The 15,453-nt window shown below is 39.6% G+C and overlaps 1 protein-coding gene across 1 annotated transcript in view; it reads right to left on the bottom strand.

Moving 5' to 3' along the window:
* Nucleotides 1–15,453, bottom strand: part of HYDIN (HYDIN axonemal central pair apparatus protein) — a 6,673,197-nt gene that overhangs the window by 4,009,349 nt on the left and 2,648,395 nt on the right. Inside the window, exon 26 of the mRNA XM_044079523.1 lies at nucleotides 11,666–11,875. Within this exon, the coding sequence (XP_043935458.1) occupies nucleotides 11,666–11,875 (210 nt within the window). The remainder of the gene's footprint in view (nucleotides 1–11,665; nucleotides 11,876–15,453) is intronic.

Raw genomic sequence — 15,453 nt, 5'->3', positions numbered from 1 at the left:
GTGATGCTAAAAGGAATGCGGATAAACAAAAAATAGTAAGGGGGCATACAGGTTCATGTAATAATACAGATTCTATACAGATCTGAGATTCAGGAGACTAAGGAAACAACAGGAAAAGAAAACAAGTGTATTAATATAAAGAAACAAAAAAAAAAGTGACAACAAAGGGTTTATTACCAGCTGTCAAGGCTGGAAAAAGGAAGTTTCAGAATGAAACTAAAGACAACTAAAAGTAAAAGAAGGAAAAAGACTTTGTCAGATAAAATGAGGCTTACAGAGGTTGATGAATCAGATGTCAAAGATTCTTGGAGACCTCTTAAGGTTCTTTACCCACCGAAGTGGTGGGTGAAGATCTTAATGTTTATATGTTTGTAGCTGGGTGCATTGAGACAATTAACTGTTAATAGAAAAATAAACCCACCTACCTTGTAACCTGTAATGGTTACTAGTACCGCTGTAATTAAACTTGCAATGGTTACCTCTGTAATTAACTAAACCAAATAATGAAAAAAAAACACAAAGGAGCTACGATGTTAACTGCTAAAAAACTCTTTACTGGTGCCTTCTGGTACCTCAGCTGTTGCCTTCAAGGGATAATTGTTCACACCAGAATGCAATCTTTTTATACAAAATGCTTAATTAATAATTGACAAGTAACAATTATCATTCCACATCATTTACCATTAAAGTGCCAGAACAAAAACATAACTACAAAACTCAAAACACACCTACAATGTTATATACTCCTGTCCCAGTCTCAAGTTCCTCCCTCTACCCATAATGCTTTACATGTTCCCCAGCTTCCTCAGATCAAATTTGTCATCTTACTGGCTACTGGATATAGAAACAGAAACAGATTCAAAAATCTCAGAGGCTCAGATCAGGAATGTGAAGGTTCCTATATAGTCCATAGATCTTCTAGGAGCAACTAAGTCCGGGGATGGTTGGGAGGGAAGATGAGGAAGAATGAAAATAGATGTCAAGTTATGGTAAGTACATAATTTCCAAATTTGATGTTATCTTTTTCATTCTTCCTTACTGATGGGACAGAGTCCCCAGCTATGTAATCCTTGGGTGGCCTCAAGGAAGGATATCCTGGAGTACTGTCAAACTAAACGATACTCTACTTCTGGAGACAATGTCTAATTTATAATGCATCACAAAGGTCTGAGACTTTGACCAGTGGCCACTCCACAAATTTCATCAAACAACGTTCTGGAGGAGAAAGCAGATGATGTAGGAGAGCAAGGCAATTCCAGACCATTATTTGAATAGATCAGTGAAATACAGTCAGCAATCTATTTGGCCAGGGTAATTTTTGGGGACTGGTTGACCTAGACGGTTAGGCGCAAAGGATACAAATAGTTGATCAGACTTTCTCTACAGTTTTATTCTATAAAGACAGAAATGTAGTTGTCTATGCACGTCAAGAAAATGCAATACATATTTGGGAAGATGACAGACAATTGTACTGACTGCTTAATTTTATCCTCCGCAGCTATTTTAGGTAAAAATTATGGTTTGGTACAAAGGAACACCCTATCCTTATGAAAAATAATGTAAGGCGGTTTGGATGATAAGACCTAAAAATTCAGAAATTCTCTTTGCTAATGTTATAGCTACTACAAAGACAGTTTTCCAAGACAGGAATTTTATATCATAAGGGTTTGCTGGTTCAAAAGATTTTTGAGTCAGGCCTTGCGGTATAACTGTGAGAACCCAAGGAGGAGAAGAATCCTTTTTAGGAGGTCTTAGCAGAAAAATTCCTTTCATGAATGCTTTGCATAATCTGGAATTGAAAAGAGAAAAATAATTATTTCCAGTGTGAAAGCTGGAAATAGCTGTCAATTGAAGTTTTTGCAGTGGAAAACTAGCTCCTTCCTTAAAAAGAGAAGTAAGAAAAATGAAGGATGTCTGAAAACGGGGCTGAAAAATCTTTCCATTTACTTCTGCAGATCTTCTTAGCAGACTCTTTTTGGGATGCAAAACCTATATCACGAACAGGGGAAGCAAGCCTGGACCTTCATACAATCACTGGAAGTGGAGAAATCATGCGGTTAAGCTTAAGGGTGTAGAGATTGGGGTGCTGACTCTCTGACAAGTGAGATAGGAGGTCCTAACTGGGCTCCAAAATCCAAGGAGGATATTTCAAGTGAGACCAGGGAAAGAGGAACCAAACCTGATGAGGCCAACAGGGGACAATGGGGATGATGGAGTTCTTCAGTCTTCTGGCTTTCTGCATGAATTTCGGGATCAATAGAAGCAGAGGATCAGAGGGAAGTACTTGCTCTACTTGTTGTTTTGAATGGAAGCAAACAGGTCACAACATGGTTGGTCCCAAAGGCTGAAAATCAGATATGCCACTGACTGACAGAGGGACCACTCATGAGGGGTCAGGATGGACCTACTGAGTTTGTCTGCAAGAATGTTGGATGTCCCTGGTATATGCATTGTAACTAGAAAGTGGTCTGAAGATATCACCCACTCCCAGACCCTCATGGTCTCTATGCATAAGAGGTAAGAGCAGGTTCCTCCTTGTTTGTTGAGATACCAGACTACTGACATGTTGTCAGTGTGTACTGCAATAGTCCCAAAGGGGAGCCTGTCCTGAAAGGCTTGCAATGTTAGATAACTGTTCTTATCTCTAGAACACTGATATACAAGCTGGTCTCCAAGGAAGAACACTTGTCTTGGACCATCTTTCCCTTTCCCCGTTCTTGGGCAGGCCGGTCCCCCCCCCCACCTGAGATGGGAAGCATCAGTGGTCACTGTGGCTGTGGGGGGAAGAAAAAAGACCAGCCTACCCAGGAACAGGTCATCTGAATGAATCCACCATTGAGGATGACATTTGCAAATCAGAGTTAACTTGATAGGAACAGATAATTGCAGGTAAAGAACAGACCACTAAACAGCTAAAGTCCACTGGAGGATTCGCACAAAAAAACCTTGGTAAGGGAACTAGGATGATGGCAGCTGATACACAGCTAATAGCTTGAAGTGTTAATCTTGCCGACAGAGATGGAAGAGAGTATGTCCCATACTTGGCTTCTCAAAAAATGTTAAATGATGTGGAAGCAAAGAAACCATTTAGTGTGACATATCCATAAGGGCACTCATGAATTCCAAATTCTGAAAGGGAGACAGTTGTAATTTGGCAAGGTTTATGGTAATGCCCAGGGAGTTGAAGATGTGAAACAAATAATCCCTGGCCTGAAGTAGTTGATGCTAGGTTGGAGCAGTTAACAGCCAGTCATCCAAATATGGAAACACCTGGAATCCTTTCAGTCTCAGGTGAGCTGCCACTACCACCATGAATTTGGTAAACACCCTTGAGGCTGTGTTGAGTCCAAAGAACCGAGCTCTGAATTGGTAATGACTGGCTCCCAGCCTGATGCATCTTTCTATTTTGATGTGATAGTACGTGTCCTGAAGGGCTATAGAGCACATCCAATCATTGTTGCGCAACAGTGGTAGAATGGACTGAACCATAATCATCTGGAACTTTGACTTTTTTATATACTGATTTAGATTACTCAGATCTAGAATGGATCTCAGGTCCCCTGTTTTCTTTGGCACTAAAAAGAAGCGTCAGTAAATTCAGAATCCTCTTTGTTCAGTTGGGACTTCTTGGATGACTCTTTTTTGCAGCAATTTTTGAATTTCCTGTACTGCATGCTTGCTCTGACTGGGTGGTACATGGGAGACTTTATTTTGTTTCACTGCAAGTGGAAGGATAAAGGGAGTGTAATAAACTCTGGATATTATGCTTTTAACTCAAGCATTTGTTGTCAGATTGGTCCAAGCATCCAGGTGCAGGGAAAAACAACCCCTGATTGCCAACAGACATGGACAGTCAGGCAGCGCTTCAGAAGCACTTATAGGGCCTGTCAGAGAAGAGGTATCTGAAGCCCTGATTCTCCGGACCCTCTATGTCTCTAGGGCAGCATCTACCATTGAAGCTTCCTCCTCTGCCTTTGAATGAAGAATCCCTGTGTTGATCCTGAAATTATGCTTGAGACTTTTGAAACCAAGTCTTCTGATCACTTTGATGATTTCTAGAAAAGGTATGCTGAGGGGTAGAAAATTTGATCCCAATGGCAGAGAGGGTCTTTCTTTGCTGTTTTCTGTGGGTAAGAGGTTCTTTGACAGATGGCCCAAATAAAGAGGAGCCATCAAAGTGGGCAATGACAAAAGATGCCTTGAAAAGTTCCACAAAGTCACAAATCCTCATTCAAGCATGTCTTCTGACAGCAATACCTGTGTCGGCTGCCTGTGAGGTACCCTCCACTGTATGGGAGATGAGCCTCATGGTACCCTCCACTGTATGGGAGATGAGCCTCATGGAGGAGTTAGCCACAGAAACAAGACTAGCTAACTGGGAAAATACTTTCCTGAAGTCCTCATCTGACATGGTCTCTGCAAGAGAGTTGGAAAGTTCCTTGTCCCAATCTCTTTGCAATCCAGTGAAATGTGCCAAGTAATTTAATAACTTCAGCACAAAGGTAGCTAAGGCATAAATGCGCTTACCAAATCTGTCCATCACTCGAGACTCCCTGTTCAGCAGATGGACAGAGGGGCATTGTTCAGCTAGCTCCTTTTTGGTGGCTGCTGTCACAACAATGACATCAAGAGAAACACCTTTAGACTGATGCAGTCTGTCTTCAGGGGTAACAAGGAATTTGTTAGGGCATTTGGGTATTGGTTTGATTGTGTCCAGCTCCTTCCAAGCCCAGCGGGAATCAATTACTTAGTTCGTCCACCGGGGGGCGGGGTCACCAAAGACATAGATGGGCCTGCCATGACAGCCTCCAAGAAAACTGAATCTTAAGAAGGAGGTTGGGCTGACCAGCCACCTTTCCATGTATGGATTTTTAAGATGTCTCCAAAGGAGACGTTATCTGGTGGTGATTGTAGGGAGCCTTCTCCTCATTAAAGTCTGCGTCTTCGGAGATGGACTCCATCGGGGAGTCTATGTGCTTCCTCTTGCACACTTTCTTTCATGGAACCTCCTCTGTGGAGTGTTCAGGACAGGTATCAAAGAAAGGGGGGGGGGGACTTCCTCGGGGCAAGGACCTGGAGACTTCTTGAGGTAGGCTGACCTTGCACAGGAACGATGGGCTCAGCACTAAGATCCAGTGAAGGGCAAAGGAGAGAATCAGAGATAAGAATGGTTAGCTCTCTATGAGAAGAGGAAGCCCTTTCTACAAAGCCAACGTACCTGGAGAAACTTCCCCATCTCCCTCAGAGCCAATATAGTCCAGGAAGAAAGGATGGGATACAGTAGATATAAAAAGTGTACACACCCCTGTTAAAATGCCAGGTTTTTGTGATATAAAAAAATGAGACCACAAAAGATAATTTCAAAACTTTTCCCACCTTTAATGTGACCTATAACCTGTACAATTCAATTGAAAAACAAACAGATATGTTAGGGGAAAAATATAAAAAATGTACAATAAGATTGTTGCATGTGTCTACACCCTTAAACTAATACTTTGTTGAAGCACCTTTTGATTTAATTACAGTATTCAGTCTTCTTGGGTACACACCTGCCATCAATTAAAGAGACTCTGATTAACCCCAAATAAAGTTCAGCTGTCCTAGCAGGATTTTCCTCACATTTACTCAGTTGCCTGCTACACCAAAAGCCATGACTCGCAGAGACCTTACAAAACATCAAAGGTATCTCATTGTGGAAAGGTATCAGATAGGAGAAGGGTACAAAAAAATTTCCACAGCATTGGATATACCATGGAACACAGTGAACACATTCATCAAAAAGTGGAGAAAATATGGGACAACAGTGACATTGCAAAGAACTGGACGTCCTTCCAAAATTGATGAAAAGACAAGATGAAAACCAGTCAGGGAGGCTGCCAAGAGACATACAGCAACACTGAAGGAGCTGCAGAAATTTCTGGCAAGTACTGGTTGTGTACTACACATGACAATCTCCCATATTCTCTATTTGTCTGGACTATGGGGTAGGGTTGCAAGACCTTTTCTTACACAGAAAAACATCCAGGCCCAGCTAAAATTTGCAAAACAATACATCAAGTCTCCCCAAAGCATGTGGGAAAATGTGTTATGGCCTGATGAGACCAAAGTTTAACATTTTGGCCACAATTCCAAAAGGTACATTTTGCGCAAAAACAACACTTCACATCACCAAAAGAACACCATCCCCAAGTGAAGCAAGGTGGGGGGAGTATCACGCTTTGGGGTTGCTTTTCTTCAGCTGGAACTGGGAATACCAGTCACATTTGGCCCAAAACCTTCAGGCGTCTGCTAGAAAGCTGAAGATAAAGAGGAATTTCACCTTCGAACATGACAATGACCCCAAGCATACATCCAAATCAACAAAAGAATGGCTTCACCAGAAGAAAATTGAAGTTTTGGAATGGCCCAGCCAGAGCCCAGACCTAAATCCAATAGAAAATCTGTGGGGTGACCTGAAGAGGGCTGTTCATAAGAGATGCCCTCGCAATCTGACAGATTTGCAGCGCTTTTGCAAGGAAGAGTGGGCAAATATTGCCAAGTCAAGATGTGCCATGCTGATGGACTCCCATCCAAGAAGACTGAATGCTGTAATTAAATCAAAAGGTGCTTCAACAAAGTATTAGTTTAAGGGTATGCACACTTAGACAACCAGCTTATTTTAAGTTTTATATTTTTCCCCTAACAAATTTGTTTTTCAATTGGATTGTACAGGTTATAGGTCACATTAAAGGTGGGAAAAGTTTTGAAATGATTTATTGTGGTCTCATTTTTTATATTACAAAAACCTGGTATTTTAACAGGGGTGTTGTACACCTTTTATATTCACTGCATATATATATATATATATATATATATATATATATATATATATATATATATATATATATATATAGACACACACACACCACACACACACACATATATAAAGCCAAAAATACATATATATATATATATATATATATATATATATATATATATATACATACACATACCACACACACACACACACACACACACACACACACACACACACACACACACACACACACACACACACACACACACACCTACTTATGATTAAATTAAGGACAGGTAGACAAGAAGAGGTAGGAAATAACTGGAGAAATTTAGCTAAAGAAGCAAGCTATTGCAAGAAAATTATGCAGGATGGAAAGGCAGTAGAATGGGAAAGGGTTAAGCAACTCTCTGTTATATATCCAATGATTAATAACAAAACTGAAACAGAGCAATGGATATACACTGAAATTCCAGACATAGAGAAGTTCATTATAGAACTGAAAACAGAAAAAGCAATCATTCCAAGCATCCAAGAATAATAAGTAGGCCTAAAGAAAACTCCATGACAACTGTAAGAATCAAATGAAGGAATTAAGAAAATATTGACAAAATGAAAAAAGATCACAAAAGACTGCTAGCACAAAATTTGCCTAGCACCTATATATGCATGAAATCCAGAAGATTTAAAATATTTCCCTGGAAATGTCTGCAAAGCTACTGTTATATCTCTAGCAGAATGCAAAATGTTGCTGCCCAGGTCCTGAAGATGTGTATGCTCACTCCCTTGTGCTGCGCTGCCCGTATCTATCCTAATAAATCACTCCATCTCTGAATCTAAAGTTCCATCAATCTGGAAACAGTTCTATACTATCCCTATTCACAAAGGAGGTAACTCATCTGAAATCTGTAATTTCAGACCTATCATTATCCTTTCCCCTCTATCAAAATCCTCGAAAAATGTATACACAAAATTATGCATTATCTTTCAGAGGAAAATGTGCTCACTCCTACACAGCATGGTTTCAACCCCCAAGCATAGCACCACAACTGTTCTACTATCATTTCTCAAGACTATTTCTCTAGCCAAAGATGATCAAAAACTCATATCTTGTTTATTCCTCGACTTCTCAAAAGCTTTTGACACTGTCTCTCACCCCCTGCTACTTAACAAACTAACAGAACCTAACTTCTCTCCTGATACAGTAGCATGGTTCTGTAGCTATTACACTGACAGGCAGCAATCAGTTAGATGGGACTCTGCATTATCTACCCCCCTTCCAGTACGAATGGGTGTCCCCCCAAGGATCCATACTTGGACCACTACTTTTTAATATCTTTACCAACTCACTTTACTCCTCGTGCCCTCAGTCTACCACTGTCAAATATGCAGATGACTACAATCATCACTATGGCCAACTCCCCCTCAGAACTCCTATCAACTACACAGTCATCCTTTAATTCCTTAGAGACATGGTTCACAAATAACCAGCTCATCCTCATCCCTAAAAAAAAAACAAAATTGCTACTCTTTTTTCCTAAATCTGTGAACCACATAAAATCTTCCTTCATTATAATGTCCCCAAGCAATACTCCCATTGTAGTCAAATCTAGCACAAAACTACTTGGCATTACCATTGATGATCAACTAAAATTTGATCTACACATTGACAATAGCATCAGAAAAACTCATCAGAAACTAGGACTTATGTACAGAAATAACAAATTCCTGACTACTGAAGCTTAGATTACTCTTACACATGCCTACCTTTTACCTTGCTTATCCTTCTGTTCCCAAATACTCACAAACCTGAACTCCACCCTACTTAAAAACTAGAATTGACCTATCACAAGCTAGCTAGATTTACAGCTCAACAAACATATAAATCACATCACTGTCTCTCCTTAAAATACATTAACTGGCCTGAACTACCGCATACCTGTTTCTCCAATCTCAGCTCCAAATCATATACTCCATTCTATATCACCCAGCTTTCTGCCCAGCTCTATCGTCCCTCATCTCCCACTATTCCCCTACAAGACATCTCAGAAGTTCTACCCAACACCTATTAAATCTTAAAATGGCTGCAACTTATATAGCTACCACCCTTCTATAGCATGGAACAAACTTCCACTAAACATAAGGACCCTTACTCACCCCAAACAATTTAAGTCAGACACTAAAGACTACTTCAAAAAACACTGGACTTGCCAGTGCTTGCACTCCCCTCCCGACTACAAACCACCTACAAAGTACTGTCTATGACACACATAACTCATTCCATTAACAACTTACACCCTATGCTTTCCATGTAAACTTCCTAAGCTTTTGTAATATACTGCTTTTTGCTCTTACCAGCAAACGTTTTTTATAATCAACAATATTTTACCTTCTCTGCTTTTACAGTTATCTTCCATTTGCTTTTAGTCCTGTATAACTATTAATTGCTGCATAAGACCTGTAATCTACTTTAATAACTCAACTATTAGTTTAATGTTTTTTGTAAAATTTGGTGCTTTTCTGCCCGGGCCTCCGCTGAAAAAGGGCATTAGCTCAGTCGGACACTCCTGGTCAACGAATGTAAAATAAATAAAAAGAAGAAGCCAAGGACATATGTTTTGGGACTGCCTGGTTTTGAGAGATTTTTAACAAGTCCTACAAAATGTTGTAAGACTAATACCAGGTGAACAGCTGATCTTGAATAAAGGGATGATGCACCTAAGCTGGGGAAGTGATTTAGAGTTGTCAGGGTGCAATAAAGCCTTACTGACTGTACTGATGGTAGCAGCTAATAAAGCAATCGCTAGGAAATGGAAATCAAGTCTCAAATCAACATTAAAATGTGTTTAACAGTATAAAAGAGACACTGGATAGGGAATCTAAAAACTTAAGGAAACACGGAAAGTAAAACTGCATCCTAATAAATGGTATTTGCGACAGCAATATAAGCAAATGATTGTACAAATGGAATAATAGAAAAACTAGGCTAAAAAGTATGAGAACAAGCAGGTAAATACACCATCAAAGAAGGTTAACATGCTGGTGAAAACATGATTTGCAATGATGCATAGAAGACAGACTAAAGAAGTGTGACTAAAACTGTATCAAAACTTTAAAAGTATTATGTAAGCAGACAGATATATGCGTCAAGAAAATTATAACTGTGTTTAAAATACCATTTCCATGTTTTGACCAATTTTAATAAAGAAGCTGAAAAAAATTAGGGAAAGTCCTTTTCAGCACTTTCTAGTAATAAGACATGCATATACTTCTCGAACTCTTAGAACAAAAAATGTGGACAAAGCCAAACAAAATGGGGGGACAAAGCCCCAAAAATAGGGACAAATTGTAAATATTGCTCTCACAGACTTGGACAGTTGCTAGAGTAAAACGTTATGTGTTACCTTGCATTTTCTGAAAGATATAAAGTCTGAAACTCAAATTCCTCTCATTATTTAGTGAATTTAGTCCTCACCGATTTGCCACAAAAATCCAGTAAATGACAAATTTAATGAGGAACAGACCAAAAATATAAGTTAAAAATCTGGACATTCTGCGAAAATCTGGATAGTTGAAAGGTATGGATATGCAATATAAAGGAGATTGACATTAAAATACAATGTGAAATGACGGGGTTCTTCATTGACAGAGCTGAAAATTAACAGACGTGAACGAAGCACTTTTACACAAGATTAGACAATGCAAGTATCACAATAACAGTGTCTGAATAAGTAGAGGTTACGTTTACTGGTATGTCACTTGCAGGTGTGGGTCTCCAGGAGAAAAACACAGGATTTCTTGGCTTTAGAAAGCATGTCATAACGTACTGAAGACTTTTGTGACTCTGATACTATGAACCTATTATTTTCAGTAGAGTGGTTCCAGCACGTTACTGTAATGTAAAACAATATATAATTTATATATATGTGGAATACAATATTCTACTTTACATCCATATTATACATAGTCAGGAATTTAAAAAAATATATATATATCTATATCTATATATATATATATATGTGTGTGTGTGTGTGTGTGTGTGTGTGTGTGTGTGTGTGTATATATATATATATATATATATATATATATATATATATATATATATATATGTGTGTGTGTGTGTGTGTGTGTATATATATATATATATATATATATATGTATATATATATATCTATATGGGTCTACTTCATATGACTTACATTTCATATGACTGAAATTCATTTGACTGAAACTAAAACACTGGAAGTTCAGAAGACTGAAAACTCATTTGACTGAAACTCATAACACTGACACATTAAAGTAAAAGGTATATGCCCTTTTCCCCACTGTAGTGTGATCCTGGAATTAGTATGTATAGTTAGGGGTGTGTGGGGAGTGAAGCCCCCCACATAGTTTAGGTAAACATTGTTTTCTGTAAAGAGTTATTCATTGCAGTTATAAATATCCATATGTATGGTTTAAAATGTATAAAGTATGTGTCCCCACACCCACCCTAACTATATATACTGACTCCAGGATCGCACTACAGTGGGCAAAAAGACATATACCTTTTACTTTAATGTGTCAGTGTTATGAGTTTCAGTCAAATGAGTTTTCAGTCTTCTGAACTTCCAGTGTTTTAGTTTCAGTCAAATGAATTTCGGTCATATGAAATTTAGGTCATATGAAGTAGACCCATATATATATATATATATATATATATATATATATATATATATACTTTTTTTTTTTCTTAGAAACATGCCTGCAATAAACAGTAAATTGCTGTTCAAATATATCAGCAGGCTGAAGAGTAGGAAGGGTAGTTCCAGTATAATGTGTTAGGCTAATATGATATACTTTTTAAGTGTATTAAATACTCTGATTTACCTGGTGTCCATAATCAATTTCCTTCTTATCAAAGGCATAGCAAACAAGAGATGCTTCTCCTTTTAGCTGGATCTTGTACGTGGGCCCACCTTCTACTTCACACAGAGCCGTTACTTGCCCAGTGATATTTGCATGCCCATAGAAAGTGAGCTCCACCTTCTGGATCTCATTTGGCTGAAGCAGGCCATATAGTGGCAAAATATCAAACACCTGTCAAGGAGAAACAAAGTTAGGACATAAAATCAGAGAATTCACTCTGGGAACAAGTTCTTTTTTTTTTGCACTAAGATCTACCTGTAGGCAAGGAACACAGAGTAATTCAGACCTTTAGATCTTTGGAGGGAAAGAAGTGACAGAGCAACCATTTAGTGTCCGGTGCATGGTGACCCTCTATGAAGTAAGTCTGCCTTTTTTATGCATCCATTTATAAGAAAATACAGGTTACTCATCTGCTGGATTATAATAATGATGCTGCTGTTACAAAATTATACTTCAACATCATTTGTACGAGCTACATTTGTCTTTTCAATGCATGCTTCTGATTACCTTTATGGAAGGGGAACAAGAACTCAGCAAAAGTCGGCATTGCTGCAGAGTTACTTTAGTCCATGTACATAATTCCCATTTCTTCTTGTGACAGATTTTTCACACAACAAACTAGTTACTCCTTCTTTAAAATGTTTAGTTTTCATTTGTTATACCAGTGCTTCATTCATTAAATAATCCTGTGCTACTACTCTGTCTTACTTCCCCATACTGTTACACAACAGACCCTTCCAAAAACTCTCATAATTTGCTTTTAAGATTTTTAAGATTCTTGTTTTCTTCATATTTTGTTTTCCTTGACTGTATGAGCAGAAAAACTATCTAGACTGGATGACATGGCCAGCCTGCTCCTAAATGCTGAGAATTACAAATGTAATGTATCTGAACACTCCCATTGATAATTCAGATTTTTACACCCTGATTTCAGGACTGTACATGTGGAAGTGCAACGGAAACTAATGTAGGGTGTTAGCATGCATTGACTCTCCTACCTCACCCTGATATGCATAATTACCCCTCCACTCCTCTGCACAGTTTATACAGAATGGGACTTTGGAAATTCAAGCCAGCAGTAGGATCAACCACAAGAAAGGATTCTCCCAGAGACCCCCCTTAAGTGGACAAATATGTAAAACCAGTTTCAAAAACTGCTTCACTTGATATAAAGAATAAGGGGAGGGGGTCCATGGGCAGACAGGCAGAAATGACCTAATGATGATTCTTAACTGAAGAGTCAGGTATACCAGAATTTAGCAACTCACACAAATATTGTAGAACCAAATTCCTAATAACAAATTTCTTACCACTACTTACCTACTTTAATACCTAGTTCACATCCTCATGAAAAAAGTGTCAAGAGGTATTGAAACTGTATCATCGAGGTTGTGAGCCAAAGATGTTGAAGGTTGAGGTGGATCAAATAGCCCCTGCCCTGTGTGTACAATAAGTACATCCTGTGGGAAAACTTGTGATATTTTCAGAAAAAAGGAGAACCACCGTTGCACAGGCCAAAAAAATAAGTTATGTACTCACCATAACGTTCCATCTGAGTTGGTACTCCATTTGTCTTCAACCTATGGGACAGAGATCTGGGACAGATCCAACTAGGCCACATTTCTCCAGCACCTGATATGAGCTCCAAGCTCCTCCCCTACCCATAATGCCCCTGTCTCCTTCCTCCCTTCAGATCAAATTTGCTGCATTCAATAGCAACCCAACCTGACACAATGTCTTACCCCTTGGCACAATAACCCAGATAATATCATAAGGAATAACCATTTATGCCAAAGAAAGGGCCATGTCTTTTCCGGGGAGATCACCACACAACCCATATAAGGCAGGGGGAAGGAAGGCAGGAGGTTGAAGACAAATGAAGAACAACAACTCAGATGGAACATTATGGTGAGTACATAACTTCTTTATCTGAAGTTGTTGTCTTCATTTGCTCTTCATCTTGTGGGACAGACTCCCCAGCTACCAAACACCTGGGAGGCCCTCATGGAAGGATATTCCGTAACACTGTGGAGCCAAATGATGTTCTACTTCTGGAGAAAATATCCAAATTGTAATGGGAGATGAAAGTATGTGAAGATGCCCAGGTAGCCACAGAGTAAATGTCATCCAAGGAAACTCTGGACCAAAAGGCGGCTGAAGTAGCCATTGACCTAGTAGAATGCGCCTTAACTTGACCTGGTGGAAACACTCCCTTGGTTGAATACACCAAGAGTATACACTGAGAAATCCAATGAGCAATGGTGACCTTTGATATAGGTTTCCCTAAGAAGGGCTTAGAATAGGAAACGAAAAGTTGATTGGACTTGTGGAAGGCCTTTGTTCTGTGTAAATAAAAACGTAATGGTCTATGAACATCCAGCAGGTGCAATTTATACTCTCCCTCATTCTGAAAGTCCAGAAAGAAGACAAGGAAGTTGATAACCAGGTTGATGTTTGATTCTGAAGCCACTTTAGGCAGAAAGGAAGGATTAGTGTGCAAAGATACCCTGTCTTTATGGAACATCATGTAAAGGGGCTTAATTGATAAGGACCGAAGCTCCAACACCCTTTTAGCTGAAGTAATAGCCATCAGGAAGGCTAACTTCCAAGACAGAAACGGTAGATCCATTGAAGCAAAGGGGGAAGAAACCAAGGCTTGAAGGACCAAAGTGAGGTCCCAAGGAGGTGTAGGGTCCTTGATCAGTGGTCTAAGAAGAAAGGTACCCTTCAGAAAGATTTTACAAAGCTTAGAAGAGGATAGAGAAGCTGAATTATCCCCTAGCCACAAGCTGAACTTTAACTGTACAGAAGCCAGCACCTTGTTGAAAGATGCCTGCCAGAAACTTCAAGATAACAGGAACCGGTGCAGTGAAGGGATACAAATTCCATTGAGATGCCCAAATGGAGAAACGCTTCCACCTACTCAAATAAATCTTCCTCATGGAAGATCTATGAGCTGCTACCAAATTCTTCTTAACCGATAAAGATAGCTCAGGAGTCCTAACTATCATGAGAATTGCAGCAGCCAAGCGGTGAGCTTCAGACTGGCCAAATCTAGATGTGAGATCCCTGAGGGATGTGAAATCAGATCCGGAACTGAATCCAACCTCCACGGAGAACACACTACATGAGACCACAGAGAAGGGAACCATACTTGGCGAGACCAGAAGGGGGCAATGAGGATGACTGAGCTCCCCAGTCTTTGTGCTTTCTGAAGGGGTTTTGGAATCAGGGGAATAGGAGGATAAGCATAGAGAAGACCAGAGAGCCATGGATGAACTAGAGTATCTTTGGGGACTCCCCTGGAGGGGGATTCAAAGCAAAAAACTCTCTGCACTTCACACTGGAAGGAAAGGCGAATATATTGCAGCAAGGCTGACCCCACTTTAGAAAGATCTGCTTTGCTACTGAAGGATTCAGAGACCACTCATAAGGCATCAGGATAGACCTGCTGAGCCTGTCCTCTAGAATGTTGGACCTCCCCGTAATGTGCAATGCCACCAGAAAATGGCCGGTGTTGATTGTCACTCCCACAATCTCATGGCTTCACGGCAAAGGGGATAAGACCTGGTTTCCCCCCTGTTTGCTGATATACCAGATTACAGACATGTTGCCTGTATGGATATCAATTGTGTCTAGGGGAAGGTGGGCATGAAGAGCTTAGCACTGCCCTCATCTCCAGGATGTTGATATGCAACTGGGTTTCCAGGGAATACCACGTGCCTTGAACTATCTGTTCCAAGCAATGC

Source organism: Protopterus annectens, chromosome 8.part0 (assembly GCF_019279795.1).
Source record: "Protopterus annectens isolate FY-2018-M chromosome 8.part0, PAN1.0, whole genome shotgun sequence".
Taxonomy (NCBI): Eukaryota; Metazoa; Chordata; order Ceratodontiformes; family Protopteridae; genus Protopterus; species Protopterus annectens.
The sequence above is the reverse complement of the archived record's forward strand: the minus strand, read 5'-3'. Positions and strand labels throughout refer to the sequence as shown.